The sequence below is a fragment of the Chelmon rostratus genome, chromosome 22 (assembly GCF_017976325.1).
Source record: "Chelmon rostratus isolate fCheRos1 chromosome 22, fCheRos1.pri, whole genome shotgun sequence".
In the NCBI taxonomy this organism is placed as follows: Eukaryota; Metazoa; Chordata; class Actinopteri; order Chaetodontiformes; family Chaetodontidae; genus Chelmon; species Chelmon rostratus.
The window spans coordinates 9,820,750-9,837,029 of NC_055679.1; the positions used below are offsets into that span (position 1 = coordinate 9,820,750).

General features: G+C 42.5%; 1 protein-coding gene across 2 annotated transcripts in view; it reads left to right on the forward strand.

Annotated features, from left to right (window-relative positions):
• The window catches only part of atxn7l1 (ataxin 7-like 1), a 29,201-nt gene that overhangs the window by 9,796 nt on the left and 3,125 nt on the right, over positions 1 to 16,280 (forward strand). The window contains exons 2-10 of one of the 2 annotated variants that reach the window (XM_041964291.1): positions 4,120 to 4,233; positions 4,811 to 5,009; positions 5,161 to 5,600; positions 8,881 to 8,963; positions 11,414 to 11,670; positions 13,016 to 13,214; positions 14,238 to 14,359; positions 14,679 to 15,215; positions 15,788 to 16,040. In XM_041964291.1, coding sequence (XP_041820225.1) covers positions 4,218 to 4,233; positions 4,811 to 5,009; positions 5,161 to 5,600; positions 8,881 to 8,963; positions 11,414 to 11,670; positions 13,016 to 13,214; positions 14,238 to 14,359; positions 14,679 to 15,215; positions 15,788 to 16,040 — 2,106 coding nt within the window. In that variant the 5' untranslated portion in view covers positions 4,120 to 4,217. The remainder of the gene's footprint in view (positions 1 to 4,119; positions 4,234 to 4,810; positions 5,010 to 5,160; positions 5,601 to 8,880; positions 8,964 to 11,413; positions 11,671 to 13,015; positions 13,215 to 14,237; positions 14,360 to 14,678; positions 15,216 to 15,787; positions 16,041 to 16,280) is intronic. The other variant, XM_041964292.1, reaches the window with a different exon arrangement.

Below are 16,280 nucleotides of genomic sequence, written 5' to 3' on the forward strand. Positions count from 1 at the left end.
ATTTTAAGTGTTTTATAAGGACTAGTATGATCCGTCTGAGTTTGTTTCACATCAGAAGCTTTAGAGAATTCAAGAGTCACAACTGATGATCTGGTTTGTGTCTCAGTGTGTGTAAGTCATGCTTTTGATGCTGTGTTTTTGGATGAATCAGCGCTCCATGCCGCGTTAAGATATTTCAGTGTCTTCCCTCCAATTCTCTCATCTACTACGACTCCTTCCCTCCACTCTTTCAGTCGGTCTCCCCTGCTGGTGGCCTGCTGTGTGTGCATAAGTCGAGCGCATGATGAAAGGGTCATGTTGTTACTGATGGTGGGAACGTCTGCCACTCTCTACTCGCCTCCCAACTTTTCTCTGTAGTGGTGGGTTAATTGAGCTCGAAGCAAGGAAAAAGAAAAATCATCCATTTCCTTTCAGTTTCATTTCACTCTTAACTTAAAAAGTGTTGCTGCTCGATGTTTCTGTGTCTGAGTTTGCTGTTGTGTAACAGTGTGTGCGTGTGTGTGTCTGGGCTGTGGTGTTGTCGTTTGTCTGTTGGAAAGTTTTGCCCTTAACCACAGAAGTGCTGCTTAGTTTCGTTTACTGGTGATGTTGCTCATTCCACTGTTGCCTTATTGTTATTGCGGCTTGGTTGTGTGAACCATTAGCTGAGGCTCAGGCCAATTAAAGCGGCAGCTTCTACTGTGCATCAGTGCAACCCTGTTTCCAAAAAACCTGTGTAAAACATAAGTAAAACAAAATCCTTTTTAACATACACTCAATTACAATATATGTAATGTTTAGCCTCATCACCTTCATTGATTGTTGTAAATATATGCTTATTCTGAGTAACAGAAGACTGGGAAAGAGTTTCTCCACCTTGTGAAATACATGATTGTATAAAGGATATTACTACATGCACTCAGGAACACTTCGTAAAACTATTGATGGTCAACACAGTTTGTTTGCTATTGATTGCATTCTGTTTTTATTAACTATTTAGTATAACAACCTGCAACTGTGAGAGGTCTTATCTGCAGCATAACTGTATATTTCAGGGTTTTCAGTGTGGTTATTTTATTATTTATTATTTCTTCTGATTGTGATATGTTGCGTAACAATGTAAATATGTGGTTAATGTAAATGTTGCCTTGTTTTTTGTATGGGAAAATGATATTAAAAGGGAAGGACAGGTCATGGGTGCAGGGTGCCTTGAACTGTCCTTAAGGCCCCCCTTGGGACCAGTAGAGTAGAGGATCATGGGTGACCTTCCCCTTTGCTTTGTTACATATAGCATTATCAACACCACCGCCTTTGACTCAATACTTCTCAATAACCTGAATTGCTGAGAATATTCATAGATGCTTTTCTTAATTTCCTCATATCTATTTCTCTCTCACTCTCTCCCCTGCTCCTCTCTCAACGTAAACAAACCCAGCTGAGCTGAGCAGAGCCTCTGCTTCCTCATCACGCGTCGACTCCACCCACATGATGAGTTCTCAGCCAATCGGCAACCAGCTGGGCTCTCAGCATTGCCATAACGACAGGCAGGCAGGGGAGCGTAGTAGTGAGGGTGCCCTTGTGGTCGAGTGGCTTAGTGACCTTGCCTGGGCAGCCTTCCATGCATTGTAAATCAGAACAGTTAGCTCCCAACCGGCTCCTTACTCACAGGATGAGTTCTGTTACAAAATACAAGAGAAAAATATTTGTCAATTTCATTTTTTTCTTACTGCACTCGCAGGTTTACGTTATAAATCTGTTGTTAGCCAATCAATACGTGAACCATTATTCTGCCATTTTACAGAATTACTTTTTTTGGAATTTTTCATCTTGGAACATATTAAAAAAAAGATGTTTGCTCTTGTGCTGAATAAAAACAATGAACAGTAATCCAAAGAAAACAAAACATGCAACAGAGCCTGAATAGCAGTTTGAGTTGGTCCTGCAAAGCCACTGGTACAGGCTGTATTTGGTTTGGCCGAAAAACCACAAGGGCACATTTGGTATCATGCTTCTTCAGATTTTTTATTTACCTTATCCTTGCCTCAAAAGATAAGAAGCTGCTGAAATCAGAAAATAAAATAAAAACACCCCATAGACACACACACACACACATGCACACATTCACCAGTCCGTTCCTACAGCGCAGCTTCATTGAACTGTATGGTGTGTGTTTAACGTGTGAAAGTAAGTGAAATAATGTGTGATTGAATGTGTGAAATTGTTACTGTTGTAGCTGCATACCTGTGAATGTGGCTCTGGACTTTGATACTGCTGCTCTGAATGCAGCTGCCTCTGCTTCCACTGGCCTATTTACACACCTGCCACACACACACACATTCATATTCCCACTTACACAAATTATGTTCTTAAAGTATTCTCATGCTGTTTATACATACTGCACACAGAGACATATACACTCAACTGTGCATGCAAACTACATATAGCCCATACCTTGGGCTATATAAAGACACACATACATGTGCTGTATAGAGTTTGCAATGTGGTATCATACCCCCACACACACCTGTTTTACTTATGCATGTGATGGCTAATCTCTTATATCCACACAGACACACTTTACACACACATTGTACACACACACTCTTCCTCAGTCACCTGCAGCACACTTTCAAGTGCACTCATGCAATCTAAGCAAACACACTGGGTCGTTCTGTCTCTTTGCTCTGCGGGTTGCTCCAACGTGCTACTGTTAGTAGACTACTACTACACTCATTAACCAACTTGTGCAACATTGTGACACACACACAGTATCATCATCAGTGCTACTTGGTCAGGAGCTTGTTTTCCACTAGTCAATCTACTAGCTTTGTCAGTTAGGATTGGGGGGTGTGATGATGCGTTCAGGTCCAGGCTCTTGGCTATGTAGTGTGATTTTGCATAAGTTACAAGGGAGTGGGTTGTGCTGCCGGGATAAGACAAGCTGCGTTGCTTAATAAACCGGCTCTACAGGTACAGCATCTGTGGATTTATACACTCTGTTCTGCTTTAAGTTTGAGGGCATTTGGTTAGGCTGTGGGACCCCAGAGCTCAGTGGCTGTGGTGCTCAGTGGCCTTGCCACTTAACTTCTCCCAGCAGTTGGGTCTGAGCTGCTGCATCAGTGGAGTACATCACATCCCTAATGGCCTTCACCCCCAGTGTTTACCCAGAGCAAAGCCCTTGAGAGGGAGAAGCATGTTCGAAACAGAAATAGAAATCGAAATTACCTGAATGTAACTCCAGTTCAGCTTCCCAGCAGAGCCGAGCAGCAGGCGAACTGTTTTCTAGGGCTCGCATGCGACCGCTTGATTGGGAGTTGAGTGCAAAGATCTGTCTGAGGGTGCTGAGGCGGGGCTTCGATGGGGTGAACTAATAGCGTCTCTGTTTCTATCACTGTGTGAGGATGTGTGCGTGTTGTTGTATTAGGGAGGTTTTTTTTTTTTTAGCTTGACCTTGGCTTGCACATGTCATATTCTCTGTCAAGTATTTTAAGGCAGGGCCTGAGAAAAGATGTTTGCGGACACTTGTATATTTGCTGTTAATCTTTGTAATTGTGAGCAGATGTGCCTGTGCCCATGAGTGCATACTTGTGTCGTTTCAGTCGTTCATCATTGTACATGAATTTACATTATTCATCTGCAACAGTATGTTGGTCCATGTTTCTAAGGTTATTATCCATGACTCAGACACTGTTATCTTCTGATTGAGAAATACCTACATATTAGTCTACTGTTATCAAGTTATCTTTTTTTTTTTAAATACACACACTGTAATTAACTTTTAAATTTAGCAGTCAGTGTATTCTACCTGAGCTGTCGTCTTTAGGTATTTTTCATCATTTCATTGCTCTTTACAGTTTTAGATTTGCATCTAATCAGCAGACAGGAAATTCAGCTAACCACAAGGGCCGATCTCATCCCAAAAATAAGAGCTGCTTTTCACCGTTTTCTCTATCAGTTAAATCTTGCTAGATCTAGCAGATGTTGGTTATTTATCTCCTGAACCAACTGTTAGAGTAGATGAACTCTGTTTTGAACCGTGAATTTGATTGTGAGCAATTCAAACTACTGTTTTTACTATGTGTTTTCCCCGACCTCCTTTCTCTGTTTTCATGACATGTTCACCCCTCTGTTTTCATTCAGGTAGCTGGGGTGTAGTTTCCCTGTGAGACAGTCAGAGAGAGACAGACAGTCCTGGACCACACACCCTCATTCCCTCCCCACCCTTCTCCCACAAAGACATGCATAGCAAAAACCGTAAGTGTGACCTCCTCTCCTCTCCTACTTGTTTCCCCTACAGCCTTGTGATTTATTCCCCTCCATGTTTCTATCTGTGCCTACACTTGTGTATTCTGATCAGATCTGGGTCAAAAGGGATTTTTTAATTGTTGCTCTTGTTTGAGCTTCACATGATAACAGATTTTATCACACAAGGACACTTCAGATGGTGTCAGACAAGTTGCTAATTAGAGAAAAGTACACTTAATTGATTTGTAAATACTTCATTCTTTTGGAAAGGTTCTGGCACAGATTTGTCTCCTGTGTTACAACACAGCCATCTGGCACCTAAGCGGAGTAAAAAAAAAAAAAAAACCCCAAAAAACGAGTTGGTGTAAATACCACCCTGCACTACTCACAGAACTAAACCAAGGTGCTAATAAGATTCAAATCAGATCCAAAAAAAGTACCCAGATCCCAAAAAAGTACCCACTAGCAGTGCAACGTAGGAGTGTGTCTTGATCTGAGTGTGTGTTCTTGTGGTTGTCATGTCATCCATCTGTGTGACCTTACCCGTAAGATCATTGTCTCCGCTTCTGTCTTGACCTGTTTTCAGAGAAGCGCCACATCTCCCCTGCGCCCTCCCGGAGCCCCCTGGTCCCCATGAAGCCCAAAGCACCTGCAGTGGCCCCCGCCGTGGCTCCCAGTCCTGGGGACACGCTGGCCTTCAGGGTCCCTAAAGATTACCCCCACTCCCGCTTCAGCAAGGCACCGCTTGCTGTCTACCCACCAAAGGGGGCACGGAACAAGACGTGGTTGGCACATTCTTCTTTTGTATTTCATATGCTGGCTCACTCACAGCCCTGCAACATTTTAAAGAGCTGTAAAGTTTCATAAAATGCTCATTTTGCTGCTCCCAAAATTTTTAGTTATCCAATATTTTAACAACACTCTTTTCCTCTCCAGTGTATCCCTTCCAGTCGTAAGTCTGGAGAAGATGCCGTGCCTTAACCGCACCGACTCGGCATCACACGTGCGCCTCACCTCCTCCTGTTCCTCTTCCTCCTCCCCCTCCCCCTCCTCCCTCAAACCTGCGTCCCTCACTCCCCCAGCCTCCCAACGGTCCAGCGAGAAGCTCATGAACGGCCGCAGCACCAGCGGACCATCCACGCCGCGCTCCACCACATCTCCGTCCTCTCTGGACGGGCGGCCCAGCCCTGCGCGCTCTCCGCTGGACAGACGGCCGTCATCCACGCCTTCTCCTTCCCCGTTGGACCGGAAACCCTCCCCGTCACCGTCCCCCTCTCACAGAGGTGGCGCTCTGCCGTCATTGTCGTCATCACCATTGGAGAAGAAGCACCAAAACGGGACTAAGACTTCCTCCAGGTCTCAGAAAAGACTCTCAGGTCAGTCCTAAGATGTTTCCTGTGCTGATCCAGGTAAAATATGCGTGCATTTTTTTTTCTCTTGTTTCACAGTGACACACTGCACCCACAGTCTTCCACTGCTAAATAATGGGTGCAGTGGAAAAGAGGGACATTTAATAATTTAACCACTCTCCTGCTTGTGTTTTCATGGCTGGTTTATGAGTATGATCCATCAACATATAGGTCAGTAAACTGATTCTAAAACTAAAGCTACAAACACTCCTATGCTGGAAGAGTTAAATATTTCTGGCTTCGCTCCTTAAATTACTCTCATAAGCTTTACACATTTTCCTACATAAACATACATCCATATGTTCTCACCATCTCCATCTCCATCTGGAATGCTTCCAGCCTGTTGGGCTGCAGACAGGACAGTGGTTGGGTGAGACTGTGTGCTTTGGAAAGGGTAGAGACACCTCCCTATAGCTTCTAATGTCTTTCTCTTTTTCTGTCTCATTCAGCTCCTTTTATTTTGAATTAACATGATGCCACATGCAGATGTCACAGGCACGGCAATAAAAGTTCAAAAGATTTGTGATGAATGCCACAGGGTCTGGTTGTTGGTGTCATGTCTCTCGATCCAGTTTTTCCTCTTCCTCCCCTCCTGCTTTCTCTCTTCTTTCTCTTCATTTGCGCTGTAGTCTCGCTGTGCTCCAAGCCTCTGATTTACACCCTCTAATTCACGAGCTCCCGCTGCCAAAAAGCTGCTTGTCTTCTTGAGAGATTTCCCCCACCTCCTGCGTGTGTCTATACATATTTTTTCATCCTCTCACTCTCCACCTCCTGCCTCGACCTCTTCTCACACACTCCTGGTCTGCCATCATTTCTTCTTCTTTCACACACTCCTGTCTCCTCTTTTCTGTTGGCTTTGTCTCAGCATCTTGTTTCTCACTCATTTTGTTCTGCTTTCTTGTTGTTTGGTTTCCTTTTCTCATTAGCGTCCTTCCTTCAGTCTGCATTAACCCAACCCATCTTCCTCTCTCTCTCTTTCAACTTCCTTTTTAAGTTTGTGTGAATTTGCGGGTGAGCGTGTGAGTTTGTGGTGGTTGTTGCTGTTGTACATTTGAATTTATTTGTCTGTCCGCCCATATCCACTGGGACTGTCTCATACTGCAAACACAAAAAGATTACAGGGATTATAGGAAAGGCCAGCGCTAGATTACAGCCCTCTGACAGCAACACCGTGGGAGATAACCTGCTGACCGGAGGTTGTTGTTGGCCGGCGTTTGTGTAGGGCAGTAAAGGTCTCTCTGTATTTCTGAGCATTGCTCACTTTCACTTTCAACTACTTAGTTCCGATAAGCACCATTTGACCCATGACTAAAAAGACTGTGCAATTACTAGTATCAAGTGATTCATTTAGAAAGTTTTTATGTTTGTAAAAAAGAAAATCCAAATTTTGTTTCACAATTTATTTTTGGTTTTCTGATCTTCATTCGTGTTAAAACAGTCGATTCACCAGTTTCATTGCTGAGATGAATGGATTTCACAGCAGCACAAGATGCAGCTTTAAAACTGGGTCCTTTATGGCAAGCAACAGTAATCAGTGAGTTTTAAACTACTGTCTACTGGAACCATATTATCTAAAACACTTCTGAAAGAGAGAATGAAGGTGAGTGTTAAAAGTAATTGCCCAAACAGTCACTCGTAAACATCAGTTAGATTTGGCAGAGCTACTTCAGAGAGGAGATAAATTGGTAAAAGTGAGGATATGTTTAAAATCTGTGTGGTCAGCATGATTGCTCTCGTCACAGCCTTATTGGACGTTAGGAACCAAGCAGGCAGAGTCAAGGCGCAGGGTTTTTTAAAAAGTTATTTATCCCCTGAAAATGAAAAAGTACCGAGTGTTAACTAAAATGGGCCTGAAACAGTTCAACGGCTGACTTCGACCTGCAGTAACTAAAGAAAGGGGGGAACATATATATGCTGGCCCAACCTTAATGTCACTTGACTGGTGGACAATACATGACAGCTAACATAACCACAATAAACATTAGACAGACAGACAATCTTAACTATGAAAAAGAACAGCAACATTAATATGCTGATGCAGAGTCAGTGTCTTGACTGTGTCGCCATCTAGCATAAAAGTTGAGTGATTGAAGTGATTGGACACACACCTAATAAGAGAAAAGGTCAAATAAAAGTGAAAATATGAGGGTGAGTAGACATGACATTCACAAAGTGTGCACCCGAAGCAGTGATCACAGTGGACAAACCTGTGTGTGGCAGTGTAACCTACCTCCCAACATCCAGGCAATCAAATGTGAGTAAAATGTTATCGTATCTGGTAGGAATGAGGGCTAAAGCACTGTAACTTTTCCTTTCATGCTATCAACAAGCATACTATGAAGCAATCATTTTTGCTTGGATTTATTGCTGTGTACGACTTTTGAGATGTCACATTTGGGGAAAACAGGCGGATCAACCCTTAAAGCCCCAGAAAACATTTCTTTATAATGTTTAATATTAATTACAGAACAAAGAGCAATGCATCTTCAAAAACATTGTCAGGTTTTATTTATTATGCATTTCACGTTGAGCTTATCTGCTTCTTCAGGGCTACCTGGATGCGGTTTGATCAGATTCGACCTAACCTTTCCAACTTTGGCAGAAAATATTGTAAATGTAAAATCGGCACACTCATTATAAATAGCTGATTGAGAAAACACCGTGTAAGAATGTTCCAGCTTAAGTCGAACACCTGAGGATTTTTGTCACATAAAACATTTTGACATAAGAAGAGATCTTTACAGTAAACATCAGAGATTTTGGCAGCAAGCTGGCACAGTCTTAACAGTTAAGGCTTACATTTCATCACCAAGTGCAGTCTCTCCTCAGATTCTACTCATTAAACCAGGAAAGAGTTTCCTGGGCTGCCACCGACTGTGGACTCTTGTCAGCCTGCCAGTACGTCCTGTCAAGAGTGATTTGTCACAGCTTGTAGGATCTGTACAGTTTATCTTTTTGAAATTGGAGGGATTGCTAATAATGTCATACAGAATAGTACTATTAAACAACAGTAGCCTGAGACCACAACGGTATGATTGAATGAAAAAAGGAATATGTGAATAGACAAATGTCAGAGAGCGAACTGCCGCCTCAAAAGAGACAAATTAATAATGTGCACTCGAGCTGAGGCTCTCACTCCCAGCAAATGTGATTTGAAACTTGAAGGAGGGATGGAAGGAAAAACTAAATGATGGCCTGTAGTACCAGTCTAATGTGTGTATGTGTGTGTCTGTGTGTTTTTTCACAGGGAGAGTGTTTGATCCCAACAAGCACTGTGGAGTCCAGGACCCCGAGACTAAACGACCCTGCACGCGGTCTCTCACCTGCAAGGTAACACGAATACAGACACTCTCCCGCACAAACACGCCATCACTCACTCTCCCCACCTGTGTGCAATTTCGGTGGAGACAATGACCCAACTTCCTGCTTCCCATTAGAGGCCGTCTGTCCAGGAAAGCAGCTCTGTTTGTTTATGAGTAATAATATTGAAGGGTGCACTAACATCGCCACTGTAGGATTCCAACCACAGCTATGACCCTGTCTGCCGCCCTGCCTGTCTCTGTGATACGCCTGCACTTCCCATTTCCCAGCTCATATAACAGTGCTGAAGCATTATAGGGCCTACACTTCCCTTGATGAGGTAATTATAGATGTTGGATAAGGCTACAACATCTTTCAGCACTAAAACTCAATTTTACTGCCCTTTAATTACCTCTAGCAAGCTTTACTAATCACTTCAAACTGGTTATTAAGTAATTAAACATGTATCAGGCTAGCATGTTGATGCTTTTTTAGAGTGGTTGGAAGAGAATGATTATGTCTACATCTCATTTATACTGGCAGTCCCAATGAGAACCACAATTTGAAGGGAGGGACCTGAGCCCTGCTTCCCAAAAGCATCCGAAGGTTTTGATGATTGTAAAATCCATCTTGTGAACCTTCTTACGCTTAAGAGGTGTTTCCCCAGAAACATTTGTAACTAAAGATGCTCTCAGTACGTCCTACCACCTCATAGGAGGGTAAGAGTGTCTTCAGAAGCTCCTGAACCTGCAGGAGCACTCATTAACTATGTTTCATGGCCACTGATGTTCTCTATTAAGTGATGTTTACTGCTAAGTTAAGAATGATCTTTAAATGAGAAAATAAATGCACAAAAGAACATTTATTGAAAACTTGATTTGCACAGTTGTCCCACTCTCTGATGTCATCACCCTCTTTTGCTTCCTTGCTAATATAATATTCATCTCTTCAGGCTGAAATGTCACTTTCCTGATGTTCTGTTTGCAGTTTCCAAAGCTTCCATTTGTCTTACATCTTTTATTTTCACACTGCATATTGTTTTCCTTATGCTTATATAGTAGATTTATTACATAAATGATGACAGAATGACTTTTACATTAAACAACATGCATATTCATGAATCCTTTAAGAAATGTCACTGCTTGATCCCTGATTTTATATACACTTAAGAGTAATGTCTGCCCTGAGCGACAGCTGAACCACTCAAAGTTACCTTTTTTTAAGCTTCTTCCGCCCACTAACTGAAATCACAAAAGGCAGCAAGTCGAAAGCTGTAGACTCTGAAGTGTACATTAACCTTTGTTTTCATACAGAAAGATTCCAAGAATAATGGACTTGCAGACAGTCAAATACACCAGGTGACTTCAAAGGGGATTCAGGGCACCTTCCAATGGCTTAGGGGTTGAGCTGCAACTGTGAGCCACAACAAGTTTGAGTCTAGCCGGCCTTTGTTGCATCGCTCTCTTCTTCCTTTCCTATCATCTCTCCACTGTTATAATAAAGCCTTAAAACAGCCAAAACAAAAAAACAAAAAAAACCCTTTGAAAAAGGCATTTCAGCCTCCTCTGAAGAGCACTTGCTCTTAAGTGCTGGTTTGGGAAATGCATGTAAAAATTCAAGAGTGTATGTAGAAAAACTCTTTGAAAATGTCCTCGACTTCAAAGATTGATCATTATCAGGCAACAGGGCATGGCAAACGCTTCAGAAAGGCTGGATTCCAACAATTCCCTCAATGCGGTTGAATAGGGTCTTTCATGAGATCCAGCCTGGTAAACAGCCACATCTTTCAAACTCCACACGATCAGTTTTCTGTTATAAATGTGTTGTCTAAAAGCCCAAACCCTGTGACACCATCAAGACTATCTTCTTAAACTCAGAAAACATGGTACAACTCTTTCACACGCTGGGTAATAGCAAACTCAACCTTGTGTAAAGTTGGTTAAGTTGCCCTTTAAATTGCTGATTTATCACGTTGTTATAGATATTTCTGCATATAAACGATGCACCTTCCAGGCCTTAAACCTTTTGAAAAGGCCCCTGCTCTCAATATGAACATATTGGAATGTACAGGAAACATTTTTCCTTCTGTTTGGACTATTTGAAAACCAAATGTTTGATGGCTAGTTACCTTCCAGAGTAGCTGGAAGGGTAGACAAGATCCCCATGCACTGGCAATATTTGCCCATGTTAGTCTGGTGTGACATGGACAGCAGCATGGTGCAGTGATGATAGAAACTTTCCTGAATCTAGAGAGCCATGATTCAAGCCCCTGTGAGTGCAACCATTATCCCTGCAGAAGCATGTTAGAGCTACGCAGGATTCTTCACAGATCAATACTTTCATTAACAAAGTCTCCCTGGAAATAACCTAATATGTCTTGGTGCTTCGTGCTTATTAGCTCACAAAAGGACAAGTATAAAATTGCTGTTAACCTTTTCTGTGTTTTTTCTTTTTTTTTTTTTTTTTTTTGGCTGCTACAGACTCACTCCTTAACCCACCGCCGAGCCGTCCCCGGCCGAAGGAAACATTTTGACATCCTCCTGGCCGAACACAAGGGGCGGCCGAAGGAGGGGGTGAAGGAGAAGGAGAAAGACAAGGACGGGACGCTGGGAGGTAAGGAAGGCAGCAGCCAGAGTATCACGTCACAAGAGACCGCAAGTCCCAGCAAGCCTCACTGCCCGAATGGACGACCCCTGTCCACGCTGAAGCTACGGCTGGCAAATGCACACATACCCAGGTAGGACGGTGGACACACAAACACGCACACACAGTTCAAGTATAAATTCCAGTAGGATATTTTAATAGGTACAATAAGTATGCCTTTAGACACATTCAGAAAATTCAAGTTCAAATAAAAAAATAATAATAATTAAATTTCAAGTTGATATTTTCTCAAATCTGAAAAATGAAATCTAAAACCAGGCTTCCCAAATGACACCAAAAAATATCAAAACTAATAATGACAATTTCTGAACATTCAGACGACAGAGGATCTATCTGCTCTGTCCAATCAGATTATGTTTTGTCAGTCACATGATCCCAGTGTCTAATCCTGTAAAGTATCTTTGTGTCCAGATGTTTTGGTTGCAAAACTTCATTTACAAAGAAGTAAATTTCACATCTTATAAATCCAGAGAGTAAAATATATCAATGCTGAAAATTTTGTTGTACTTCACATCACAATTAGATGTTTGGTTGCATATAAGATTAAAAATATTACAGCTACTATTTGATTCCTTATGTGTTGACTTTTACTTTATATTAATTGTAAGATCTCAAGGTCAAGTCAGTCTTTAAAATGAAGATTCAGTTTTTTGAAAAATATTGTGTCAGTCAAAAAATGTATTTCTTCTAACATTTTTTAAAATTCTGTTTTCAATTTTAATCTGTACTCTTAAGGAAAAGCAACATTTCCTGAACAAGCCTTCTCCCTTTTTTATGTATTGAAGCAATATTTACTTTTTTGTTTTAAATGTTTTTGCACACAATATACCCAAAGATTTAAGACTTTTACTTTTGTAGTTTAGTAATTAGTTACTTTTGCATGTCATGTTTCAAAACTTTATTTTTACTTTTCCTTAAAGATGAGATTTAAAGCTTTTTCACATCACACACGGTGTGCAGTTTTACGGACCCGGACAGATGCATGGGAAATCCTTGTCTGGTCATGTTTATCCACCAGGGGGTGCCGTAAACAAGAGTATAAGTTAAGAGAAACCATAGTCAAAAAACATCAAGTCTTCTCTAGTGAGAGTGTGACGAGGAACTCATTTCATCTTTCTGTTTAGAATATGATCCCCTGTTTGAAAAAGTAAGGCGGGGGGGGGGGGGTTCTCACTGTAGCAAACATTTAAGTGCAGAAATGACATAAGCTTTTGTCTTTATCTGTTCTGACCTTTCTGTCTTCTGGTTTTTCCCATCTCCTCCCTTGTCCACTTTGTTCCTCAATCCTGCTTTCTTCCCCTTCCCCTTTTCCTTCTTCTTCTTTCACTGCTTCCATCTCCATTTCTTCTTCTCCTTCCCCACCGTGACTTTATTTTACTTTTATTCACCCTTCTCTTTTTTTAACACGTCCACTCCAGGGTTCCAGGCTCCACCACCGGCACTTCCAGTCCTGTGCCCCCAGCCCCAGCCCCTAACCCAGAGCCGTCCCCCCACAGTTGGGTGATGGCAGCAGGAGACGGAGGTCGACTCTCTAGTGATGAGGGAGATGCAGAGACTCCAGAGGACACTGACAGACCTGCCTTTCACTGCTCCAATCACCACCCACAGCCTTTAGGGGTAAATACTATCACTACTAATGCTGCACTCAGACATTTTTATAGTCCATAGCCTTGAGGCAATATTTCCCATTCTTACCCTGCAGGTCTAATTTTGTATGACATTTAGAGGAATTACTATTGTTAGTGTTCAGACTCCGGTTGAATTCTTATTGAGTGTTTTCAGTGCAAAAAAAAGGCAAGTCTTGTTTGCGATTAAGATGTCATTGTGTGGACTGAGCAGTTTAAAACATGGCCAAGATGTGTGTAGGGTTTTTTTTTATGCAAGAAGCTGGTGTCACTTACATTTAAATACTTTCCGCAGTGTGAGGACAACATTGTTTAACAAACTGTCCTGCCACCTTGTGCATAAATATACCCTCCACCTGAAAACAGGATGAACAGAGAAATTGTTGTTGTTCAGAATCTGGGTGTAGACGGAAAAATGTGATCACAGGAAGGACACATGAATCATTTCCTGTCTAATTAGATTGTACATTATACTGTATATTGTCACTAAACCAGTCGCAATAAAAGTTTTAAGCTGCCTACTCTCAAAAGATAGATAGTCCAGTCTTCTGTCAGAAGCTAAAAAGCCACATTGATTTGGTAGTGGTTAGGGTTAGGGTGGCTGGCTTTCCTTTTTCTTTTTTTTTTTTTAAGATGTCTGAACTTGTTAAGTTCTTGACTATATTTGAGTTTTGCTTGTGATCATCTTTCATATCAGTCAGTGTTAATTAGGTATTCGTCTCCTCTCTGTTCTCTCATGGCCATCTGCTCTTTTACATCTATCTCATCTTTCTGTCATTCGATGCCTCTTTCACTCCACATCCCACTCTGTCTAACCACCTCTTACTTCCTCCCTCTTTTTCTCTCTTTCACTCTGTTTTTATTGTTTTCCTCTGAATCCTCTTCATTCCTCTGCCTGTCTTTTTCTCTTTTATGACTCGTACCTCTGTCTCATATGCATTCTCCTCTTCACCATCTTCCCGTCTTCTTTCTCCTTGCCTCACCTTATTGCCCTCCCTCTCCCTCCTCTCTTCAGTGCTGCGTATTCAGCAGCAGGCTCATGGGACGGGGCCACTATGTGTTCGACAGGCGATGGGACAGGATGAGGCTGGCGCTGCAGAACATGGTGGAGAAACACCTTAATGCACAGATGTGGAGGTGAGTGTGCACTCATGCAAACTGTTTTTTGTTTTATTTGGAAGAGCTTTTTCTCATAAAAATGATAATGTAAATGCACATTGCATTGCACAATGCACGCAAATCATGGAAGGAGCAACAGTAACTACAGGGTTAAAGATGAAGGATTGGCTCAAGAAAATCATATTAAATTTCCCAATTCATGAAAACATAGAAAAACCATTGTTCAGTAAAATACAACTTATTGATTAGTACTTAAGTTTAAGTACTCTGAGTCTGTATTCAGTCAGCTGTTTCTGTTGGGGCATTTCTCATTTTAAAGATCATCTTCGTGTTTCAGGAAGGTGCCTCTGGCCTGTGAGAGCATCTCCTCCTCTGGTACCTCCCCCATCACTTCACGACAGACTCCCTCTCCCACCTCCGTCACTTCTCCTCTCCTCTCCTCCCCCTCCAACTCCCTCTCCTACACTGCCACATTTCCTCAGTCCGCATCCATGGCCGGGATGTTCAGCATTCGAGACGCTGCGCAGCTTGTCGCCCCAGTTTCCGCACTGGGTAAAGCCCGTAACGGCACGCATAAAGCCAGTCGCCCATCCAAAGACGTGGAGGACTCAGCAGTGGGAGCTAAGAAGAGAAAAAACTCTTCTTACTCCTCCTCCTCCTCATCATCATCCTTTTCTTCTTCCTTGTTTCCGACTGTGGATAATCACAAGAGGAACGGCAGCAGCTATCATCCAACATTACAAGGTTCAGGGGCGGCAGCAGCAACCCCTGCTCGGAAAAAGGGGCTTGGACATGGGGGAAGCGGGCTTTGGAGCGGCGGAGAGGACTGGCTATCCAGAGCCGATGGGTCTCAAAGCCACAACTCACAGAACAGGTGGGTATAGGGCTGTTTCAAACTTACAAAAACTTCTGTGATTTTAAAAGCTTGCTAAAACTGTGGTTTTGATCTTTGTATGAAGGATTGAATGTCGCTATTAAAGATTCACTGTTCTCCAGAAGGTGACAGTTTGCTCTTCTGCCAAGTTTCTGTTCTTAAGAAGATGCTGGAGAGGATGTGTTCACTCATTAGAAGTCCCTCCACAGAAATGCATCAGCTAAATATGTTCGACATAATGCCCTCAAATGAAACGCTATTGTCTTTATTGGTCTAACAAAGGAAATTTTGATCGTCGCCAGGGCTGCAAACACAATGCAGGCTCAGCTCTGCACAACGTAGTACGTAGAGAAACACATGAGAGGGCGATTCATTAAAAGTAGCACAGTGTGTAAACAGAGAGGACAGTGCCAGCAGTGCAGAGGCTGTGATGACAGGTGTTTTCTTCTAAAATACACAGCACTGTAAAATCTGCTCAGATAATTTTATATCATTTCAAATAGACCTACTGTACAATGATAGTTATTGTATGTAATTAATGGCAGTTTTCCTCCTCTTCTGGTCTGCTCCAGTCGTGAACTTGGCACGACCAGTATACCGTACTCGCCCAACAGGGAGCCTGCCTCTGCCCCCCATCAGCCCCTGGCTCCCCCCTCTGGACCCTTGGCTTACGGGGGTGGAGCGGAGGGGAGGAAGAGGAGGAGTCCCAGCTCTTACAGAGGGAAGGGCAGCAAGCTGAGCAGGCCGGGCGAGTTGGAGAGCCTCTTTGGGAATAGGAGCGACAGCGGAGGAATACTGGCTTCGGGGCCCGAGTCCCCGAGACAGGTCAATGTTACATCTCTTTATTGTACACGATTGTGTATGTGTATGATTTGATGTGCTCAATTCTGTATTGTCAAACCAACCTCATGGTCATCTGAAAGTCTATATGTGCACCACGTTCATTTCTGTAGCTTGGAATAATCAACAGCAAAGGCAACTAAAAACAAATTTTCTATCTGACAAAAAAATTCTTAACATCCTCTTTCTGGCTTTTCATTGAGCTTTTAAGCACATCTAATGTGC